General features: G+C 44.0%; 1 protein-coding gene across 1 annotated transcript in view; it reads left to right on the forward strand.

Moving 5' to 3' along the window:
• Nucleotides 1–214: 214 nt before the first annotated feature.
• CHRD (chordin) overlaps nt 215–23,131 on the forward strand; it is a 75,856-nt gene continuing 52,939 nt past the window's right edge. The window contains exon 1 of the mRNA XM_069974539.1: nt 215–354. Within this exon, the coding sequence (XP_069830640.1) occupies nt 249–354 (106 nt within the window). The 5' untranslated portion in view covers nt 215–248. The remainder of the gene's footprint in view (nt 355–23,131) is intronic.

The raw sequence follows: 23,131 nt of genomic DNA on the forward strand, positions 1-23,131 counted from the left end.
AGTTTCATTGACGTACAGTATACTTTATAGAACATGCGCTTGTTTTTATCCTTGAATTAATCAACAGGGTTCTGTATGTGTGACTATGCCAGCCAGCTACGATCATCTGGCTGTTGTAAGGCATAGGTCTTAAAGGGTTTTCCCACCACCAACACTTATCATTTATCCTCAGGGAGTCAAGTTCTATAATGATCTACCTACAACAAGCAGCGTACACGTGTGACTCCTGGCCGGAAGAAGCGCACTCTATGCGAAATGGCCATCCCAGGAATATTTCTGCATTATGTTTGTCCCCCTCCCTCGCTGTTCATGTCTGTATCTGCAATAAACAGAAGAGGCCTCTGCAATCTATCGGTAAGTGTCAGCTACTGTTTCATGTGTAAGGCTGGGTTGACACTGCGTTTTTTCAATCCATTTTTTTCATCCATTTTTTGGAAAAAAACGGATGAAAAAACATGCATTTGTGTGCATCTGTTTTGTTCCGTTTTTCCATTGACTTCCATTTAATAAAAAAAAAAAAGGATCCAAACAGATTTTTTTTAACAGACACAAAAATGTAGTTAACCTCATTTTTGTCTCTGTTAAAAAAAACTGATCTGTTTTGATCCATCTTTTATACAATGGAAGTCAATAAAAAAAAAAACCGGATCAAAATGGATTACACACAAATGCATTCGTTTTGGGGAAAAAAAAAACTGATAAAAAAAAACGGATTGCAAGAACACAGTGTTAAACCAGCCGATCTGCTGATCCGTTCAACCAAGGGGACACTGGACCCCATACTATCCTTTGGTCTATGACAGCCTACTTGTATTTATCACTGGTCAATAAAGGGCCTTTCAACCCTTTCACGACCTGGGGTCATTGATGCCTCAATGCCCAGGTCGTGTTTGGACATCAGCTTATGGGATTATAATGATCCCATAAACTGATGTCCCTATGTCTGCCCCCTCTCCTCTGTCCTCTGCCACTGTTACAATATTGTGACAGCGGCAGGGGAGAGAGGGGAGGGAGCAGAGCACAAGGGCGCATGCCCTGCGCATCCAGCTTTCACTCCCTCCCCCCGCTGGCCACCGCAATTAGGAAACCAGAAGCCTGAGGCTTCCGGTTTCCATGGCTACCATCGGGGCTCTGCGATCACTTTGCAGAGCCCCGATGGACACTGGCAGAGAATTCTCCCTCTGTAGAGGGAGAATTCTGTCAGAAGCCCTATAGATGCTGCGATCGTGCTGACCACAGTATCTAAAGGGTTAACTCTGAGCACCAGATCCCGGAGGAGCGATCCACACATCTTACCCCGTCCGGGGTCTGTGCCGTAATGGGGCTGATTCTGGCTAGGCACTCGATTGCTTCCAGCTGCAGCAGCCGGAAGCAATCGGTGTGCCTATCTCATTGATCTGTGCTGCATATCTAGGCAGCACAGATCTCAATGAGAGATCAGTGCACTTATACTAGAAGTCCCCCAGGGGGAATAACCCTAACCCCAGGGGGGAATAACCCTAACCCCAGGGGGGAAACACCCTAACCCCAGGGGGGAATAACCGTAACCCCAGGGGGGCTTCTAGTATAAGTATAAAAGTACAAATAAAAGTGTTATTATTAATAAAAAGCCCCTTCCCCTAATAAAAGTCAGAATCACCCCCCTTTTCCCATATTATAAATAAAAATAAACAAATAAATAAACAAACATGTTTGGTAACGCCGCGTGCGTAATCGCCCGAACTATTAATTTATCACATTCCTGATCTCGCATGGTAAATAGCATAAGCGCAAAAAAATACCAAAGTGCAAAATTGCGCATTTTTGGTCGCATCAAATCCAGAAAAATTGTAATAAAAAGCGATAAAAAAGTCTTATATGCGCAATCAAGGTACAGATAGAAAGAACACATCATGGCGCAAAGAATGACACCTGACACAGCCCCATAGACCAAAGGATAAAAGCGCTATAAGCCTGGGAATAGAGCGATTTTAAGGAACATATATTTGTTAACAATGGTTTGAATTTTTTACAGGCCATCAGATACAATGAAAGTTATACATGTTATATATCGTTGTAATCGTAACCACTTGAGGAACATATATAATAAGTCAATTTTACCCCAGGGTGAACGGTGTAAAAATGAAAAAACCACAAATAAAAGAAATGCGTTTTTTTCTTTCAATTTCACCACATTTTGAATTTTTTTCTGGTTTCGCAGTGTACTTTATAAAAAAATTCAGCCTTTCATTGAAAAAGTACAATTAGTGGCGCAAAAAATAAGGGCTCATGTGGGTTTCTAGGTGGAAAAATGCAAGTGCTATGGCCTTTTAAGCACAAGGAGGAAAAAACGAAAATGCAAAAATTGAAATTGGCCCGATCCTCTAAGGGTTATAGGATTTGTATTGCACTAACCTGGTATGATTAACATTATAGAAAAATTCTGGGTCTGTAACATTGTCTATCACAGCGTCTTATGGTGCGTTTACACAGAGAGATTTATCTGACAGATTTTTGAAGCCAAAGCCAGGAATGGATTTGCAAAAAGGATAGATCCCAGTCTATCCTTTATAACTAGAGATGAGTCCATCCGAACCCCGAACGTTCGGTATTTGATTAGCGGTGGCTGCTGAACTTGGATAAAGCTCTAAGGTTGTCTGGAAAACATGGATACAGCCAATGACTATATCCATGTTTTCCACATAGCCTTAGGGCTTTATCCAACTTCAGCAGCCACCGCTAATCAAATGCCGAACGTTCGGGTTCGGATGGACTCCAGCATGCTCCAGGTTTGCTCATCTCTATAACCTGTTCCCTGTTTATAGTCTGTTCCTGGCTTTGGCTTCAAAGATCTGTCAAATAAATCTCTCTGTGTAAATGCACCATTAATATGAGCAATGATGCTTCAATATTCCAAAATAAACCCCAATGCAATGAAATATTACACGAATAATCAACTATTACAGATATAGTTACAGGTCGGAATCTGCGGTACTTACGATTCACATCCATCCCCAGCCCGTTCTCACATTGTTTTCCTTGTTGTGGTTTTGGAAGAACATATATCCATGTCCCAGGTCCATTTATATAGCAAAAGGAAGAACAAACTTAAAAGAATTTTAGAAAAAAAGGTTAAATTTATAGAAAAGATTGTGACATTAATAAGGCGAGGTGCGTATGATTATCAAGGAAGAGATTGCAGAAAACTACAGTTAGATGTCTTTAAAGATTGTCAGATGTGACCATGAAGAAATGGACAGTGGTAAAGAAATGTGTCAGGGTCTTAGTCTGTAAGAAAAAAGAAACTGAGCAGACGTAGTCCTAAATCCTTGCCAAGCAACAGACATATCCACATCCTGTTGTTCTGAAAGATGTCAGAGCATTGGGCAAAATGAGACTGTGGTCCTATGTGTGACGGAGAACATATCTTCAAGACATTCCGGCTGTCATGACACTGGGGGACGAACAAAAGGAGGAAAGGAAGGCCATATTGCCTGTTTACTGTCTTATTTTATTTTTATTTTATAGCAAAAAAAAAATTATCTTACGATATAGGTATAGCAAGATATGTCCTCATACTAGAAGCAGAGGTTTGTAAGTGGCAACCAAACACATAGGTGGCCATAATATGCCATGTAAGCCTAACTATATTGTAGTGCATATACTGTAGTTTATACAGCATCTGGTGAGTGTGTATGTGTGTGTGTAAAACTGCCAAGTAAGTAAAGTGTGTTATGGAGACACAAGCTCTGCATTGTGATGCTGGTTTACAGGTGAGCAGTATGTATTGGTACAGTGTGATTGGTTATACAGGTGGAGCAGTATGTATTGGTGCAGTGTGATGTTTGGTTATACAGGTGAAGCAGTATGTATTGTGCAGTGTGTTGTTTGGTTATACAGGTGGAACAGTATGTATTGTGCAGTGTGATGTTTGGTTGTACAGTTGGAGCAGTATGTATTGGTGTAGTGTGATGTTTGGTTATACAGGTGGAGCAGTATGTTATGGTGCAGTGTGATGTTTGGTTATACAGGTGGAGCAGTATGTTATGGTGCAGTGTGATGTTTGGTTATACAGGTGGAGCAGTATGTATTGGTGCAGTGTGATGTTTGGTTATACAGGTGGAGCAGTATGTATTGGTGCAGTGTGATGTTTGGTTATACAGTTGTAGCAGTATGTATTGGTGCAGTGTGATGTTTGGTTATACAGGTGAAGCAGTATGTATTGGTACAGTGTGACGTTTGGTTATAAAGGTGGAGCAGTATGTATTGGTACAGTGTGACGTTTGGTTATAAAGGTGGAACAGTATGTATTGGTGCAGTGTGATGTTTGGTTATACAGTTGGAGGAGTATGTATTGGTGCAGTGTGATGTTTGGGTATACAGGTGGAGCAGTATGTATTGGTGCAGTGTGATGTTTGGTTATAGAGGTGGAGCAGTATGTAATGGTGCAATGTGATGTTAAGTTATAAAGATCAAACTGCAAAAACTCTCATTGTTGGGTCAAGGATACCCACATTACATGATTTCAACACAAAATACTCAGTGTAATGCTCTGCCTCTCTTGCTGTTCTTCTTCCCCTGCATTGCTATCGTACTACATTTCCCAGTAGTCTTTGCAGCGCACGCTCAGAACATCCTGTTTCTCCTCCTGCCCCTGTCATGTCTGCATCCCCAGTTTGTGTTCTGCAAACAAACTGAATGTGAGACAGTGGTCACGTGGTTTTTGTCTCCTGGAGATAACAGAAAAAGCAGGAGACAGAGTGGGTTGCGCAGAGGCAAGTTTTCTTCACTTCCTGGATGTCAATCAGCCAGTGGGGCAGAACTGAGCCGACACAGTAATACATTATATAGAGACAACCAGTGGCGTAGCTACCAGGGTCGCAGCGGTCGCCGCTGCGACCCGGCCCACTACCCGGCCCGGCAGCGCGGGGCATCAGTGAGCTGCCTGGGGCCCTGACTTCCGGCACAGGAAGCGCACGTCAGAGACGCTTCCTGTGTCAGAAGTCACAGCCCCGGCGTACAGGGAGCTCACTGATGCGCCGCGCTGCCGGGGATAGGATGGGACACCCCCGGCAGCCACGCATCAGCCGGGGACAGCGCCTGAAGAAGAAGAGGATCGCCGGGGGAGCGGGTTGTCAGGTGAGTTTGTGTGTTTGTTTTTTTAAATACTGCTTAGCATAGAGGAAAGGGGGGGGCATCTATAATGGGTGGGAAGAGAAGGGGGGCATCTGTAATGGGAAAAGATAACAGGGGGGTATCTATAATGGGGGGAGAGGGGGGCATCTATAAGGGGGCGAGAAGAGGGGCCATCTTCAAGGGGGGGGGGAGAGGGGGCATCTATAAGGGGAGGGGGTATCTATAAGGGGGGGAGAAAAGGGGGCCATCTTCAAGGGGGGGGAGTGGGGGCCATCTATAAGAGGAGGGGGGCATCTATAATGGGGGGAGAGAGGGAGCATCTATAATGGGGGTAGAGGGGGTCATCTATAAGGGGAGGGGGCATCTATAAGGGGAGGGGGCATCTATAATGGGGGGGAGAGGGGGCATCTATAATGGAGGGGGAGAGGGGGCATCTATAATGGGGGGAGAAAGGGGCATCTATAAGGGGGGAGATGAGGGGCCATCTTCAAGGGGGGGAGAGGGGGCCATCTATAAGGGGAGGGGGTATCTATAAGGGGGGGAGAAGAGGGGGCCATCTTCAAGGGGGGGAGTGGGGGCCATCTATAAGGGGAGGGGGGCATCTATAATGGGGGGGGAGAGGGGACATCTATAATGGGGAGGGGGAGAGGGGGCCATCTATAAGGGAAGGGGGTGCAACATGCAGTGGGGGCCATCTATATATACTATAAGGGGGTCACATAGAGTCAGGGCTACCCAACAAATGAGGGTGTAAAGGGGACAGTACAGATGTGCAGTGTGTATATAGATGAGGATGGTGCCAGAGTGAGGAGACTAATATGTCTGTCTGGCAGATTCGGTGGATTCGTGGCTCGGAGAAGTTCTCATAACGGCCCAGGACAGATGGAGAAGAAGATGAAAAGGAAAGAACTCCGATCAGAGAAGACGTCCCCTGTGAGTCACCTGATACTGTATCTGCGCTGTAATTTATATGGTGTACAGAGCCTGTGTGGAGCTGCTTCCACCTCTATATGACTGTATGAGGTGATAGTGATCTGTGTACGGTGGATCTTATTCAGTAGCAGAGGTGGTGTTAGTCAGTATGTGGCGGTGTTAGTCGGTATGTGGCGGTGTGAGTCTGTATGTGGCGGTGTTAGTCAGTATGTGGTGGTAATATTTGTTACTTGTTATCCGGTACTGTGTTTTATTGGTCTCAGTATACTGGTTTTGGTCAGTAACAATGTGGTGGTGATGGTAGTGGTTGTGGTGTGGCGTTAATATTTGCCCCTTGTATACTTGTATTATTGGCAATATTGGTCTCAGTATACAGTAACAGTATGGCGGTAATATATATGGTGATAATATTTTCACTTCCTATATGCTGGTGTTATTGGTAATATCTGTCTTGGAGTGTGTGTATATATATATATATATATATATATATATATATATATATACACACACACATATTCCTACCAGTAGCATCACTTGGTCGTGAAAGGGGGGGGGGGGAGGCCCAAGTTGACCTCTCGCACCAGGGCCCAGGAGACATTAGCTACGCCCCTGGAGACATCTAAATAACTTTCAATGTATTTAACCCTTAGCTGCTCAAGGACGTTACTGAACGTCCTGGTGCTGCTAGGGGAGTTCAGAGGGGGGTCGCACGGTGACCCCGCTCTGAACTGCCGCTGACAGCTGCATCTATGTAGTTGACAGCTGCATCTAAATACTTCATGTCCACCTTCCCTGGTGGTCTAGTGGACGGATGCACCACCCCCCCCGAAACGCGATCGCAGAGGGGCAATCCAGGTATCCTCAACTGCCTGGGGTCTGCGCCATAATGGCGTGGATCCCGGCTTGGCACTCTATTGCTTTAGGCTGCAGCAGCCAAAAGCAATAGAGCACAGATCTCATGGATCTATGCAGTATATCTATACTGCATAGATCTCTATAAGAGATTAGAGCAGTCATACTAGAAGTCCCCAAGGGGGAATAACCCTAACCCCAGGGGGACTTCTAGTATGTGTGTAAAAAAAAAATTATTTATAATTTATATTATAAATACATAAATAAATAAAACATGTTTGGTATCGCCACGTGCGCAATCGCCTGAACTACCAATTTATTTAATTCCTGATTTCGTACGCTAAATGGCATAAGCGTAAAAAAAATCCAAAGTGCAAAATTGCGCATTTTTGGTCAAATCTCAAAGAATTGTAATAAAAAGTCACATACATAATCATAAAGTCACATACATAATCAAGGTACCGATAAAAAGAACACATCATGGCGCAAAAAATTACGCCTCACACAGCCCCATAGACCAAAGGATAAAAGTGTTAGAGGCCTGGGAATAGAGCGATTTTAAGGAACATATATATTTTTTTAAAGTTCTTAATTTTTTATCGTTGTAATCGTAACAATTCAGTTTTACCCTAGGGTGAACTGTGTAAAAACAAAAAAAAAACAATTTTTTTTTCAATTTCATCACACATAATTTTTTTCTGGTTTCATTGCATATTTTAGGCAAAAATTACATATGCCATTGCAAAGTACAATTAGTGGCGCAAAAAATAAGAGCTCATCTGGGTCTCTAGGTGGAAAAATGCAAGTGCTATGGCCTTTTAAACACAAGGAGGAAAAAAGGAAAGCGCAAAAATGAAAACTGGCTGTGTCCCCTAAGGGTTAATAGAAAATAATTATCTGGAGTTCCACTTTAACTGAGTGATTGAATCAGTTACTCCCAGCTCCAACATCATATTGTTACTTGTTTTCCTGTGTATAAAAAAATAAGGGAATTTACTAAAATTATCTTAAAGAGGAGAAAACCTTCTAGTTTTTGTCTGTTTTTATATATATTTTTTCATTTAGTGAATACTGACAGTATAAATTGTTTTAGTTAAGGACAATCATTTTACAGTTCTGCTTCTCATTTCTTTTCCAGTACATTACCTCAGGTTTGGGTGCATTTAATCCAATTTATTGTACTATAGGGATCAGAACTTTTTGCAATCTGCCAGAAAGCATTGATGCTTGCTTCTCACATTTGTGGGAATTTTCATAAATTAGCCACAAGAGAGGCCTTTAAAGTCTGCTTGAAAATGTAATTGCATACTATGTATTATTGGTGGCTACTGGTTGTTTTAAATCTGGCTACAGACTTATATCTCTTCATATCATAAAGTGTAACTGTCATTTAAATATCATTTTTCAGAAATCAATAAATATCAATTGTACAAGCAATTTTAAGAAACTCTGTAATAGGTTTTATTAGGCAAAAGAGTTTCCTTCTGTACTCAAAAAGCTGTTTTCCTACCTCTCCACTCACTTCAGAAGAAGCAGGATTTCTGTGTCCACTACACTGTATGGAGAGGGGAGGGGCCGAGGGGGATGAGTGAGCACGGAGAGGAGAAAAGGCATCCCTGCAAAACACTACATCCTGCAATCTTCTCTCACCAAGCTACCAGATAAGCACTGACCTTTCTGACATGTGAATCCAGCCTTTTATTTGCCCAGTCTACAAACTATACAACTGCTTGTCTGCTCTCCCTGTTCACTCATCCCTCTCGCCCCCCATAAGTTGTATAACTTCCTTATGTGTGTTATTTAGTAAATAAAAGTTAAATGCTGCACTGCCCCTTTAAGAGCAAAAGCCTGCCAAATTGATGATTTTTGGGTAGCTCACATCCCATAAAAAAATGGAATAAAAACTGATTACAAAGTCACATTTATTGATAAAAACGACATATTATAGTGCAAAAAAAAAAGTTTTCACACAGCCAGATAGACCAAAAATAAGAATCAGAAAAGAGCAAATTTAAGCGCATCTATTTTTTTTTTTTTTTTTTAAGTTTTAATTTTTTAAAGGTAGTAAAGTAAAATAAAAGTTATATAACATGTCAGCTTTACCATATGGCAAATGGCGTGAAGAATTTCAATTTTACCACCTAAATCATTTTAATTTTCTTTTTTGTTTAGCAGCATATTTTATGGGAAAAAATGAAAGTGATACGGCCTTTTAAACACAGAGAGGAAAAAAAAGGGCAAAGACAAAAATTAATTCCTTAACCCCTTCCCTCCTCAGCCACTTTTCATTTCTGCACTTTTGTTTTGTCCTCCTCGTGTTTAAAAGACCATAGCGCTAGCATTTTTTCACCTACAGACCCACATAAGCCCTTATTTTTTGCAACACCTATTGTACTTTGCAATGACAGACTTTATTTTGCCATAAAATATGCAGTAAAAGCAGAAAAAAAATATTTGTGCGGTGAAATAAAAAAAAAAACATAAAAAAAAAAGTTGAGGGAGGGTTTCGTGTTTATGCCGTTCACCCTATAGTAAAACTGACATCTTATCTATGTCCCTCAAGCCGGTACGATTGCAACGATATGCAACTTTAATAACTTTTATGTTATTTGACAGCTTTAAAAAATGTAAACCTTTAAAAAAAGTGTTTTAAAATGCTCTATTACCATCTTTATAACGCTTTTATTCTTGGTCTATGACGCTGTGCTAGGTATACTTTCTAGCGGTACCTTGCTTGCGTATATGCGACTTTTTTGATCACTCTTTTCTTTTTTTTTTACTATAACTTGAATTTCCCCCTTTGCTAACTACACTAAGCTCTTATAGAGATCAATGGAGTACATAAGCACTGCATTGATCAATGAGATAAGTGCTGGATTACTATGGGCTGCTGGAGCCCCAAATAATCAAGAGCGGATTAATTTGGTTGGGATCAACCACATCACGGCCTAGCCACAAGCACGGATCGTCCCCTTTTGATCGCATCGCTGGGGAAAAATCCGTCCACTAGACCACCAGGTGAGGGTTTATTTGAGCATTTAAATGCAGCTGTCAGTTTTGACAGCTACATTTAAATAGCTAATTAGCCGGGCATGCTGTTCGGACCGCACCCACTAATATCCGCGGTCCCTGACTGCTGCCAGCCGCATAGCTCAGAGCAGGGTCAGGGCTTAACCTCTCTCTGAACCTCCCTACCCGCCACAGGACGTATCGGTATGTGATGTGGCAGGAAGGGGTTAAGGGGTTAAACCAGAATAATCTCTGAATTGCCTAGCTAATTTACTTCTTCTTATGCTCTGCTCTTGTTCCCCATATATATCAAGACATCATCTGTGTAAACTCATTCTTCCCACTACATCCTAAACCCTTAATTCTGCACACATTCTTATCCTTAGTTATCTTAACTGCCCTGCAGTTCCCAACACAAGCGTTGGTGGCAGCAGAGAGGCTGTGTCGCCCCTTACTGCTGACAGTCAATAGAACTGAATATGTAAATTGTTAAAAAAAAAACACTATACATTTATTTTAATAAAATAATATTACAAAGTATTATAACTTTATTAAAGCATTGTATTAGAAATGTATTTTTAGCCTCCGGAGTACCCCTTTAATGAATAACTAACTAAAGCAGCCATACACTAGAGCAACACATATTTACAAATATTGTTATCTCTGCCAGAGAGAGTTCTAGATTTTACGTTGAATGTTTATTATGATTGTATAACATAAAGTAAATTTTCATTCATATGTAATGTGCCGTATTTCATCAGAACAAGCTGTTGTTTTAGGGAACAATAATGCCACCTACAGGCATACGCGTGGTATTACAAAATAGATAAAAAGAATAATATGTGAATTCAGGTAAAGTACATAGAAAGTATTTAGGAGCTTAATAGTTCATCATGCACAGTACTAAGCAATGTTTATTATAAAACATTTAAATGGGTTAGCCACTTTATAGTAAAATTGTTTTGTGTGTAGTATAAGTATGTGTATTAACATTACTTATTGACAGCAGCTCCCTGTGTGCCTCAGGCTCAGTGTTGAACACTTGGGCATGGTCGCATGTTCCTTCATGTCAGCCATCTTATGGACAGAATCACCACAGAGCAGGACAGCCCAGCCTGGAGGAGGGTAGTGTGAGTTTAGCTTTATAAGGTACACAGGGAGCTGCTGTCAGTATATACAGTGAGTACACTTACTAATACTGTACAATGAACTATTTTGCTATAAAGTGGCCAACCCCTTTAACTAAAAAAAAGTGCCTCTATTAGCCGACGTGCGTGGTCCCTTTGCTGCTACGGCTAACTAAGTATTTCATAACAGCTGTCAAACATGACAACTGCATTTAAATGCTGTAAACTTCCCTCTAGTCTAGTAGGTCGGATCTCCCCTGCCGATACGATCGCGGGGGGGGGGGGGGGGGGGGGGGGAGATCCGTTTTCTGCCTGGGCCAGGCCTCAGAGTCTCACTCACGCTGATCCCTGGCTCAGCAATACATTGCTCTGGGCAGCAGCATTTGATCAGTGCTGTGTATATAGAAGTCCCCCAAAAAACGAATGCAAAAAACTTATGCAAGTTTTTGTGTGCAAAAGCATCCTTTTTTTTTTTAACTGACACAAAAATGAGGTTGACTACGTTTTTGTGTACATTAAAAAAAACTGATCCGTTTTGATCCGTTCTTTTCATAATGAAAGTCAGTGGAAAAACGGATCAAAACAGATGCACACAAATGCATCCGTTTTTTTTTTGCATCTGTTTTTGGAAAAAAAGGATAAAAAAAAACGGATTGCAAAAACGCAGTGTGAACCCAGCCAAAGGCCTTATGCACATGACCGTATCCTTTTTTACTGTCAGCAATTCCATAGTGTTCAGGAAGCCATCAGTATATACTAACCACAGACCTTAACTATGGTCCGTATAGTATGTATAGTGCATTAGTATTCTCTGATTCAGAAATGTAGTCACTGCCAGGCTGAGGTCCACAACTGTGGTCACACTTCCAGAATTACACACAGCTAGGGATACACATGCGTTGTTGTCCATAATGCCAGAAACACCCATGAACTTCTATGGCATCATCTGTGCCACAATTCCAGACAGAAAAAAAGCACGTCTTTTTTTTCTGGCTCATTTCTACGCTATGGACACACTTCAGTAATAAACACTGAAAGGTGCCCATGGCCTGTAGAAATAAATGGGTCAGGTAATTTATCCATTCTTGCAGATATGTGCGTAAGGCCTTATTCTGAACTGTCTAATTTTGGTCTGTATATGTAAAGTACTGAAAAATATGTTGGAACAATAAATATTATATAATACAACAAAAGAAAAAGTAGCTATTGTAGATTTTTTATATATTTTTTTTATTAATGAGAACACAAGATCCATGAGCATTTTTGGATAAAGTTTTTTAAGCAGTTTTTTGAGCCAAAGACCTAAATAGATTCAGCAGGAAGAAGAAGCTTAAATGGTGTATTCCCATCTGAACTAATATAGTTACACTTATAGGGCTCTTCGTGATAAATATTTTTGAAAATACATCCATTTAGCAAACGTACCTCCTTCTCTTGATATGTCTGCTTTTTTTCTCCCATTGTTGACAGCTTGAGGTTACTAACCACCACTGGGCTCTAAAAGCAGTGGTCTGGCTGGCTATACTGTAGATGTATAGTGTATATATACTGTATAATATATAGTAGCCCATCTTTGGACCTGTTCTATTTTTTCAATTTCCTTTTGTAGGTGAGTTCTCCAGAACTGGACACAGTATTCCAGATGTGATGTCACTAGATCTCTATACAGCGGGATCACAATCTCCCTCTTCCTACTGGTTATACCTCTAGCTGTACAGTCCAGGATTCAATTACCTTTCCCTACCACCTGGTTGCACTGGTGACTCATTTTAAGGCTGTCAGAAATCACTGCCCCTAAATCCTTCTCTTCTGAAGTCTTTGCCAACACAGAACTGCCAATATCATACTTGGATAGAGGATTCCTTCTCCCCAAGTGCATTATTTTACATTTGGAAACATTGAGCTGCAGTTTCCCTTGTTTAGTAAATCTAGTAAAGCTAAATAATTTTTCATATTACAGACACCTCCAAAAACAATAGAACCTTGTGGCACGGCACGTGTAACCAGTCTCTGCTCAGAATACACCCCACTCCAACAACCCACTGATATAACATGGTTAAAACATCAGCCATGTTCCAATCATCAGGGACATCTCCTCTTTGAAGGGATTTGTTATACAGATCAGTCATTGGGGTAACAATCACAGATCAGAGTCATTTAAGAACTCTGTGGTGGACACCATCTGGACCCATTGCCTTATTCAACTTTTAACAGGCAAGTTCCCCTAATGTCTTGGCCTCTGACAGCATTGGAGTTGAACCCATACAATTGAATGTCTAATGAGCATTTTGGGATTCGATATTCAATCGAATAGTTGAGTATTGTGGTTTACTCAAATCAAATTTCAAAATAATAATATAATGATATTGTATTTTCCATATGAAATAAACAGTTACATAAAACATAAAAAAAATTAGATAAATATATATATATATATATATATATATATATATATATATATATATATAAATATATATATATATATTGATACCTTGGTTTAAGAGTAACTTGGATTGAGAGTGTTTTGCAAGAAGAGCTCAGAGTTTTTTAAAATTGTGACTTAGTTTAAGAGAATTGCTTTGGTTTAACAGCTCCCTGTACTGGGTGAGACGGGGTGTTGGGGAGGGGCATAATCTGCATAGCGGGGTCTACAGCTCTGTACTCTGATCCAGGAAGTTTCTCTCATCTCCCAAATCATAGCAGATCCACTTCAGGCTGGGGCTTACATCAGGGGACAGCATTGTGGAGGTAATCTGTTCATAGCTGTAACCCCTTTCTCCCCAGATAGAGTGCTGCATTTATGTGCCCTGCTCATTCCTTCATGATCCCATTCCTCTCCATTCCTGCTATAATGTACCTGCACTTACACTCAGCTATACACACTGCTGCTATAATGTGCCTGCACTCACTCTCAGCTATACACACTGCTGTATAGAAAAGTTTCTGCCACTGTCCTCCTGCACGGCTCTGTGATTCTCACTTCCTGATATCTACAAACTGCTGCTGTTTTTTCAGGTTTTTGCACTTACTGTACATTATACTCCACATGCTAATTGCTATACTGTTTAAGAATGATTTGGATAACAGGCGCAGTCCAAACAAATTATACTCGTAATCCAAGGCACCACTGTATTTCACTACTCGTTCATCTCTGATTATTAGTAATAGTTTGACTCACTCTTTCATTGATCAATGTGTTCATGCTGTAAAACAATATTATGTAAGCCGTAATCAATACCAGCTGATAAGATAGCATTTTATAATTGTCTTGTTAGGACGGGATGATGTTTATGGTTACTGGTTTACTCATTAATTTACTTTTCCATCCAACTTGTTGTCAGTTTTACTGGAAAAGTTCAGCTAGCAATGTGTCAGAGAACTTTTCAAATACATGTGATCCTTCAGCAGCTATCAGTGGCTGGAAAATACATAGAATCCATATAAGTCCAAGGCCCAACCTTCATACCCAATGACTCCTCTATAATACTAAGTGCAAATGATAAAATAAGTATTATAGCGGCCCCACATTTTTATGATTGAAGTCATACTTGTCAGTCTTATATGGTTTCCCTTTTCTTCATAATTTTGGGCAGCCAAATCATATATAGATTAAAATACATAACCTGTGTCTATTCAAGCTTAATATTTATACAAGGACATATTTCTGGATGGAATTTATGTTAGCTAGTGAAGGGATGAGGGGCCAGGAGGACTGGGGGCGTATGCTGGTGAAGGGATGAGGGGCCAGGAGGACTGGGGGCGTATGCTGGTGAAGGGATGAGGGGCCAGGAGGACTGGGGGCGTATGCTGGTGAAGGGATGAGGGGGCAGGAGGACTGGGGGTGTATGCTAGTGAAGGGATGAGGGGCCAGGAGGACTGGGGGCGTATGCTGGTGAAGGGATGAGTGGGCAGGAGGACTGAGGGTGTATGCTGGTGAAGGAATGAGGGGGCAGGTGGACTGGGGGGTGTATGCTGGTGAAGGGATGAGGGGCCAGGAGGACTGGGGGTGTATGCTAGTGAAGGGATGGGGGGCCAGGAGGACTGGGGGCGTATGCTGGTGAAGGGATGAGGGGCCAGGAGGACTGGGGGCGTATGCTAGTGAAGGGATGAGGGGCCAGGAGGACTGGGGGCATATGCTGGTGAAGGAATGAGGGGGCAGGAGGACTGGGGGTGTATGCTAGTGAAGGGATGAGGGGGCAGGAGGACTGGGGGTGTATGCTAGTGAAGGGATGAGGGGCCAGGAGGACTGGGGGTGTATGCTGGTGAAGGGATGAGGGGCCAGGAGGACTGGGGGGGTATGCTGGTGAAGGGATGAGGGGGAAGGAGGACTGGGGGTGTATGCTGGTGAAGGGATGAGGGGCCAGGAGGACTGGGGGGTATGCTGGTGAAGGGATGAGGGGGCAGGAGGACTGGGGCGTATGCTGGTGAAGGGATGAGGGGGCAGGAGGACTGGGGGTGTATGCTGGTGAAGGGATGAGGGGCCAAGGAGGACTGGGGGTGTATGCTGGTGAAGGGATGAGGGGCCAGGAGGACTGGGGGCGTATGCTGGTGAAGGGATGAGGGGCCAGGAGGACTGGGGGTGTATGCTGGTGAAGGGATGAGGGGCCAGGAGGACTGGGGGGTGTATGCTGGTGAAGGGATGAGGGGGCAGGAGGACTGGGGGTGTATGCTGGTGAAGGGATGAGGGGCCAGGAGGACTGGGGGCGTATGCTGGTGAAGGGATGAGGGGCCAGGAGGACTGGGGGCGTATGCTGGTGAAGGGATGAGGGGGCAGGTGGACTGGGGGGTGTATGCTGGTGAAGGGATGAGGGGGCAGGAGGACTGGGGGTGTATGCTGGTGAAGGAATGAGGGGGCAGGAGGACTGGGGGTGTATGCTGGTGAAGGGATGAGGGGGCAGGAGGACTGGGGGGTGTATGCTGGTGAAGGGATGAGGGGCCAGGAGGACTGGGGGTATATGCTGGTGAAGGCATGAGGGGCCAGGAGGACTGGGGGTGTATGCTGGTGAAGGGATGAGGGGCCAGGAGGACTGTGGGTGTATGCTGGTGAAGGGATGAGGGGGCAGGAGGACTGGGGTGTGTATGCTAGTGAAGGGATGAGGGGCCAGGAGGACTGGGGGTGTATGCTGGTGAAGGCATGAGGGGCCAGGAGGACTGGGGGTGTATGCTGGTGAAGGGATGAGGGGCCAGAAGGACTGGGGGTGTATGCTGGTAAAGGGATGAGGGGCCAGGAGGACTGGGGGTGTATGCTGGTGAAGGGATGAGGGGGCAGGAGGACTGGGGGTGTATGCTAGTGAAGGGATGAGGGGCCAGGAGGACTGGGGGCGTATGCTGGTGAAGGGATGAGGGGCCAGGAGGACTGGGGGCGTATGCTGGTGAAGGGATGAGGGGGCAGGAGGACTGGGGGTGTATGCTGGTGAAGGGATGAGGGGCCAGGAGGACTGGGGGTGTATGCTGGTGAAGGGATGAGGGGGCAGGAGGACTGGGGGGTGTATGCTAGTGAAGGGATGAGGGGCCAGGAGGACTGGGGGTATATGCTGGTGAAGGGATGAGGGGGCAGGAGGACTGGGGGTGTATGCTGGTGAAGGGATGAGGGGCCAGGAGGACTGTGGGTGTATGCTGGTGAAGGGATGAGGGGGCAGGAGGACTGGGGTGTGTATGCTAGTGAAGGGATGAGGGGCCAGGAGGACTGGGGGTGTATGCTGGTGAAGGCATGAGGGGCCAGGATGACTGGGGGTGTATGCTGGTGAAGGCATGAGGGGCCAGAAGGACTGGGGGTGTATGCTGGTAAAGGGATGAGGGGCCAGGAGGACTGGGGGTGTATGCTGGTGAAGGGATGAGGGGGCAGGAGGACTGGGGGTGTATGCTAGTGAAGGGATGAGGGGCCAGGAGGACTGGGGGCGTATGCTGGTGAAGGGATGAGGGGCCAGGAGGACTGGGGGCGTATGCTGGTGAAGGGATGAGGGGGCAGGAGGACTGGGGGTGTATGCTGGTGAAGGGATGAGAGGCCAGGAGGACTGGGGGGGTATGCTGGTGAAGGGATGAGGGGGCAGGAGGACTGGGGGCGTATGCTGGTGAAGGGATGAGGGGGCAGGAGGACTGGGGCGTATGCTGGTGAAGGGATGAGGGGGCAGGAGGACTGGGGGTGTATGCTGGTGAAGGGATGAGGGGCCAAGGAGGACTGGGGGTGTATGCTGGTGAAGGGATGAGGGGCCAGGAGGACTGGGGGCGTATGCTGGTGAAAGGATGAGGGGGCAGGAGGACTGGGGGTGTATGCTGGTGAAGGGATGAGGGGCCAGGAGGACTGGGGGGGTATGCTGGTGAAGGGATGAGGGGGAAGGAGGACTGGGGGTGTATGCTGGTACAGGAATGAGCAGGCAGGGGGAATGGGGGTGTATGCTGGTGAAGGGATGGGGACTTGTGGTGTATGCTGGTGAGGGGATGAGGGCCCAGGAGGACTGGGGGTGTATGCTGGTAAGGGAGGAGGGGCTAGGGGACTGGGGGTATATTTTTTGTTATTTAAACTATTTATATAACAGAATTATGGTTTTTTCTCTCAAAGTGATACACCACCTTAGTTATAAGCTCAACACTGCACTAAACACACTATCACACTGTCATAGCTTCTGTCTCCATTCACCACTAGGGGGAGCTGACTGCATGTAAACTGATACAGATCATGCTGAATTCATTACTACTTCTGCCTGTAAATAAGTATGCAGCTAGTTCCCTGTAGTGATTGCTTCATGCAGCCAGAATTTGAGGAAACGGGATGTATGAAAATGCAACTTTGCAAAAGATATGTTCTAAAATGATGATGGGCATTATCTTTAAAAAAAATCTTTATGGTTTATGGTTGCTTGGCTGCCACCTACTGCATTAAGCTTCTTATTTAATACTTCAAAGAAATATTTAGTTAGTGGAAAGCTCATCATCTTTAGACCTTCTTGGAAAAGTCCTAATTTAAAGGGATTCACTCTAGAATCTGGCTCACATATTATTTTTGATTGGGAATTTGCCAAGAAACCGAAAGCATTTTGATATTAGACATCGGGGATGGGGATCTGGGATGAGGATCTGGGATGGGGATCTGTGATGGGGATCTGTGATGGGGATCTGGGATGGGGATCGGGGATGGAGATCTGTGTTGTTGTTGTTGGGATTTTTGTTTGCTGCAGAATTCCACAGAACGGTGTGACTCCTCGCTTTGTTAGGTATGTGGGGAAATTGCAATCTAAATACAAATGATTGGGTACAGGAGATAGTCACTCTCCAGATTTGATATGTGGGTGGTTGAATTACAACTGCATTACATGCAAAAGTAAATATACTCCTAACCTAAATACTGTAGTGTGTACTAATGCAAATTGGCAAATCGGGGAATGTTGTATCTGTGAGCTGCTTATATGTGTATATATATATATATATCTACTGTCGGCTCTGATGTATTCATTAGCCCAACTTCCTGTCTAGTGTACCACCTATAACAGACTTTCTGTTTTTGTTGTACACTCTTGCTGGGAATTCAGCCAACTCTATTTACAACTGTACTATGTTCACTTATTAGATAGCTGAAAATAGGTTTCTTCATCGGAAAACCTCTTTATCTTAATTAATTTAAATAATTACATAAATAAATATATATATATATAGAGAGAGAGAGAGAGAGAGAGGGAGAGAGAGAGTTGCAATAGTAATTTAAATACAAATTCATTGAAAGTATTATCATTATCAGAAGTAAAGAGAAGTAAATTACAAATCTCTGGCACTAGTTGATTTGAAAGATTTTTTTTTTAATTTGTTAATTCTTCATCATTATTATGTCTTTCAGTTGGCCCTCAGCACTTACAGACAGTGGTCATTGTCTATGTGTTATAGAGACAACGATCAGCTGATGAAGCAATCGTTGGTTTAGGTTTTGACCTAAAATCGATGGACGCCGACCGGTCATTGCTACGGGTAATATCGATGCGCTGCCGATGGCTGACGATTGCCCAAACACCTAATACCTTACCTCTCCCTGCTCCTGGTCTTCTCTCCTGTGCTCTGCAGATTCCTGCTCCTGGCAGTTGAAGCATCTGAGCGGCCTGTCAGCTGATGCTGCTGCCACCGGGACCAGGAAGCTGCAGAGCACAGGGGGGAAGACCTGGAGCAGGGAGAGGTAGGGTTCAGGTGTTTGGGCAAGGGCTGCATGGACATCACTAACAATGTCCATGCAGCCCTTATTGCCTGATTATTGGCGCGTTTAATAGGTCCAGTAAACGAGCGCCGATCTAGCACTTACTAAAATGATCAGGCTATAGTCAGCCTGTGTAATAGGACCCTAAGTCTAAGGGCCACAAAGGCCTGAAACACTCTGTACTGATGCTACGTTCCTGTAAGAGTCTGGATTTCCTTCTCATATCTCATCTGTGTTGCTCAGCACATTTATGTATCTGCGGTCTGTACATATGAGAGCTAGACATGGCTTTTTGCACCTATCTCCTGTTTATGTAGTGCTTGATGTACAGCTAATAAAAAAGTACAGATTACAACTTACTGTATGCAAGCAGAAAACCAGTTCACTGTATTATTTCTTAAATAGGAATCTTGGAAAATAGAAAGTGATCTATAACTGGTCAGAACTGTTTGCTTTGGCCGACAGTGATTTCATGTCTGTGTCCAGCCTCAGTGTAATAGACCCTGGGAAGCAATGGCGTTTACACACTGTTATCTCTGTTGCTATGCCACTGTTCTGTTAGCTGGTGTATTGTATTTAACCAAGAAAATCAGACACGTCAGAGTTCCCGTTGTGACACCTAACTGTGAACAGAGGGCACGGTTAAGCTTTAAAGGCTGGACAATCCAGCAGATGATTTTCAGATGTACAGGATGGGAGATGCTGGTGCACTGACTGTACTACTACTGTACTGTATATGCACTCCAGCAATCTTATACAGTACTGTACAGGAGGGGAGATGGTGGTGCACTGACTGTACTTCTACTGTACTGTATATGCACTCCAGCAATCTTATACAGTACTGTACAGTATGGGAGATGGTGGTGCACTGACTGTACTACTACTGTACTGTATATGCACTCCAGCAATCTTATACAGTACAGGATGGAAGATGGCGGTGCACTGACTGTACTACTACTGTACTGTATATGCACTCCAGCAATCTTATACAGTACTGTACAGGATGGGAGATGCTGGTGCACTGACTGTACTTCTACTGTACTGTATATGTACTCCAGCAATCTTATACAGCACTGTACAGGATGGGAGATGGTGGTGCACTGACTGTACTACTACTGCACTGTATATGCACTCCAGCAATCTTATACAGAGATGTACAGGATGGGAGATGGCGGTGCACTGACTGTACTACTACTGTACTGTATATACACTCCAGCAGTCTTATACATTACTGTACAGGATGGGAGATGGTGGTGCACTAACTGTACTACTACTGTACTGTATATACACTCCAGCAATCTTATACAGTACTGTGTGGTATCCCACCACGGGTGTTGCTTGTTCTTACACCTCTCGCAAAAGCCTGTACTTTAAAGTATCTGTGATGGTAAGGTATTGCTTAAATTTTGCCAATAGATGTCCCTAGTATATGTACTGTATGCCTAAGTATTGCACAGCTTTGGTGTCTAAAGAGTTATTGTCTCTGTTATCTGTGCACCAATGAAAGCTCTTTCTCTTTCTGCCTTTCTATATCCTTCTATTTTCCTTGCACTCTCTTCTCACCCACTCACAGCACACGTTACAGATGCTGTAGGAAGTTGTGACATGGGGAGGGGAAGTGTAGCCACACCTTAGTGAGTCTTACTTTGGATTCAGTAGAGGACGGAAGCAGACAAAAAACGCTCCCTAACTAGACTGGCACAACTAGACCAGTGTAGTCTAAGGTGTGATAGTGGACAGACGCACATGGGGATAGACACTTGTTTCTTGAAAGCAGCACTTCTACACACTATGCAGTGCTGAACGCACACTTAGAGAGGACAAGTCAGGGATCATCCCAGCCCACGCTGTGAACAAGTCTAAAAGTGCAGGACAGTATCCTGAAGAAATAGGAACTGGTTCGGATAGAGCAAAGTTGCTAGAAGTCTACGTACTCTATCTTGCTGCTCAGGTGTCACCAGGAAACCTTGGCCACTCTGCTCATCCTAGGTAACAAGGTCTGGGGCTTGTGTCACCCTCTAGGACAAGTCGCCTGATATTGGTGGGCAAAAGGTGGTGCAAAGACCAAAAGAGTCAAAACACGGGCACAAGTATTCTCTATACTCTCAAGTATTCTTATTCTGAACAGCATGAGAGTCCAGTGGCTGGCACTACAGGTAACGTAACGAGATGAATAGGTATAGGCGGCAGATAGCAGGAACCGGAGACCACAGTAGTGTTGGTTAGTCGGCTACTTATTCTACTTCTCATGTTCCGGCAGAGCACAGTACTACTTTGGGTTGGGACTCTCTCGACATCCTCCTCTCTACTTCTCTGAACTTCATTTACCTCTCAGCACACAACTAAGTCAGCACAGCTGTACTCCTTCTCAGCTCCCAGCACAGATCCGGTCTCTAAGGTCTAAAGTAACTTATCAAGCTGAAACTTACTGTGTATCACTGTATCAAGTATTCTGGCAGTAGAGAAGAGTTTATTTATTTTAACGTGACTCTTTGATCCTTATCCAAGCACCTACACAGCCATTACATCTTCCTTGGGTCATCTCCCCTTTCTGTGGTTGGCGGTACCACTAGTCCGGGTGGGTTACAACTCCACTCCGGACCACCGTGATAAGCATCCAAGGGACCCCCAAATGGCCTGGCAGGTTACTGACCACAGGGGAAAGGGTTAAGCCAGCCTCCCTAAAATAAACGCAGGTGTGTCATCATACATGTGTGCCCAACTGGCACTGGCGCCAACTGGCTGAGCTATATCTCAACTACCCACTACCTTAGTGGAGTCACGCAGCACCATCTGGCAAGTGACCAGTCGCGCCTCCCAGCGGTGCGGCACCACAACTGTACGGTATGTGAAGCCTCACCAATGCACTGAACAGTTCAAATCCAGAAGGATTCAAACACCGGGGTATTACTGTACTGTGACTGGGTGCCAAAAATGTGTTTAAGAAGCGAGCAAGAGTTTGACAACTGAAGCAAACTTTTCTTTGAAAATATTGTTTAAGACGGTATATACACATTCCTACTGCACAGGTCAACAGCAGTATGAACTTATATAGCTGTATGGCTGATGTTAAGGGGTTAAATAGATATGGTTTTGACCAAAACATTAGCACTCCTTAAATGGGCACTGTCACTTTAAAAAAAAAAAAAGGAATTTTTGTGATTGGAACATTGCATTTTCCTGTACTCTACGGATGCTGGTGGACCTCCACATCTAGGATTTGTGGCCTTTCCTGTGTGCACACAGACTGTACAGGTTGGCCATATTGAACATTGTTCCTTGGTGCTGTTGGACCTTGTTTTGTTGTGGAGACATGTCAAAAGTTTTGATTGGTGGAGGTCAAGAGACAGGACAGGTGTGTAGTACAGTAAGTGTATTCTCTCCCAAGTCTGTGTCATGTGACCTGCAATGTAAGTCTATAGGACCATCCTGGTTGCACGTACAGAGAGCGAGGAGAGAAGCTGCATGTTTCTCTCCCTGCTCTTTCTAGTGACCCTGACCAATCGAAATTTTTGACATGTCAGGAGGTGGCGCCGGCTATCGCCATTGGTCGCTTGGGGCTCGCCAGTGGCGTCTTTAGTATCCACAACACATTTTCTTGGATTACCCCTATATTCTAACAATGCCCAATGTATTATTATTTCCCAATTTTAAGTACCATTGAACAATATACATACTGGCACGTGTTAAAAGGAGCATCAATCAATCAATCGATCATTCAAGCAGGAATTCACTTCCAATATACAGAAGGAGATGTCCCCTCAATAATGTTTTTGTGACTGCATAAAAAATCAGCTAGCAAACTCATTCTTTACCCTTGTTTATATACAGGGTGGTCCAAAAGTAGGTGGACGGTATGTGTAATAGGGTTATGAAGGGGGAGATTTATCAACCATGGTGTAAAGTGAAACTGGCTCAG

Source organism: Dendropsophus ebraccatus, chromosome 6, assembly GCF_027789765.1.
Source record: "Dendropsophus ebraccatus isolate aDenEbr1 chromosome 6, aDenEbr1.pat, whole genome shotgun sequence".
Lineage (NCBI taxonomy): Eukaryota > Metazoa > Chordata > Amphibia > Anura > Hylidae > Dendropsophus > Dendropsophus ebraccatus.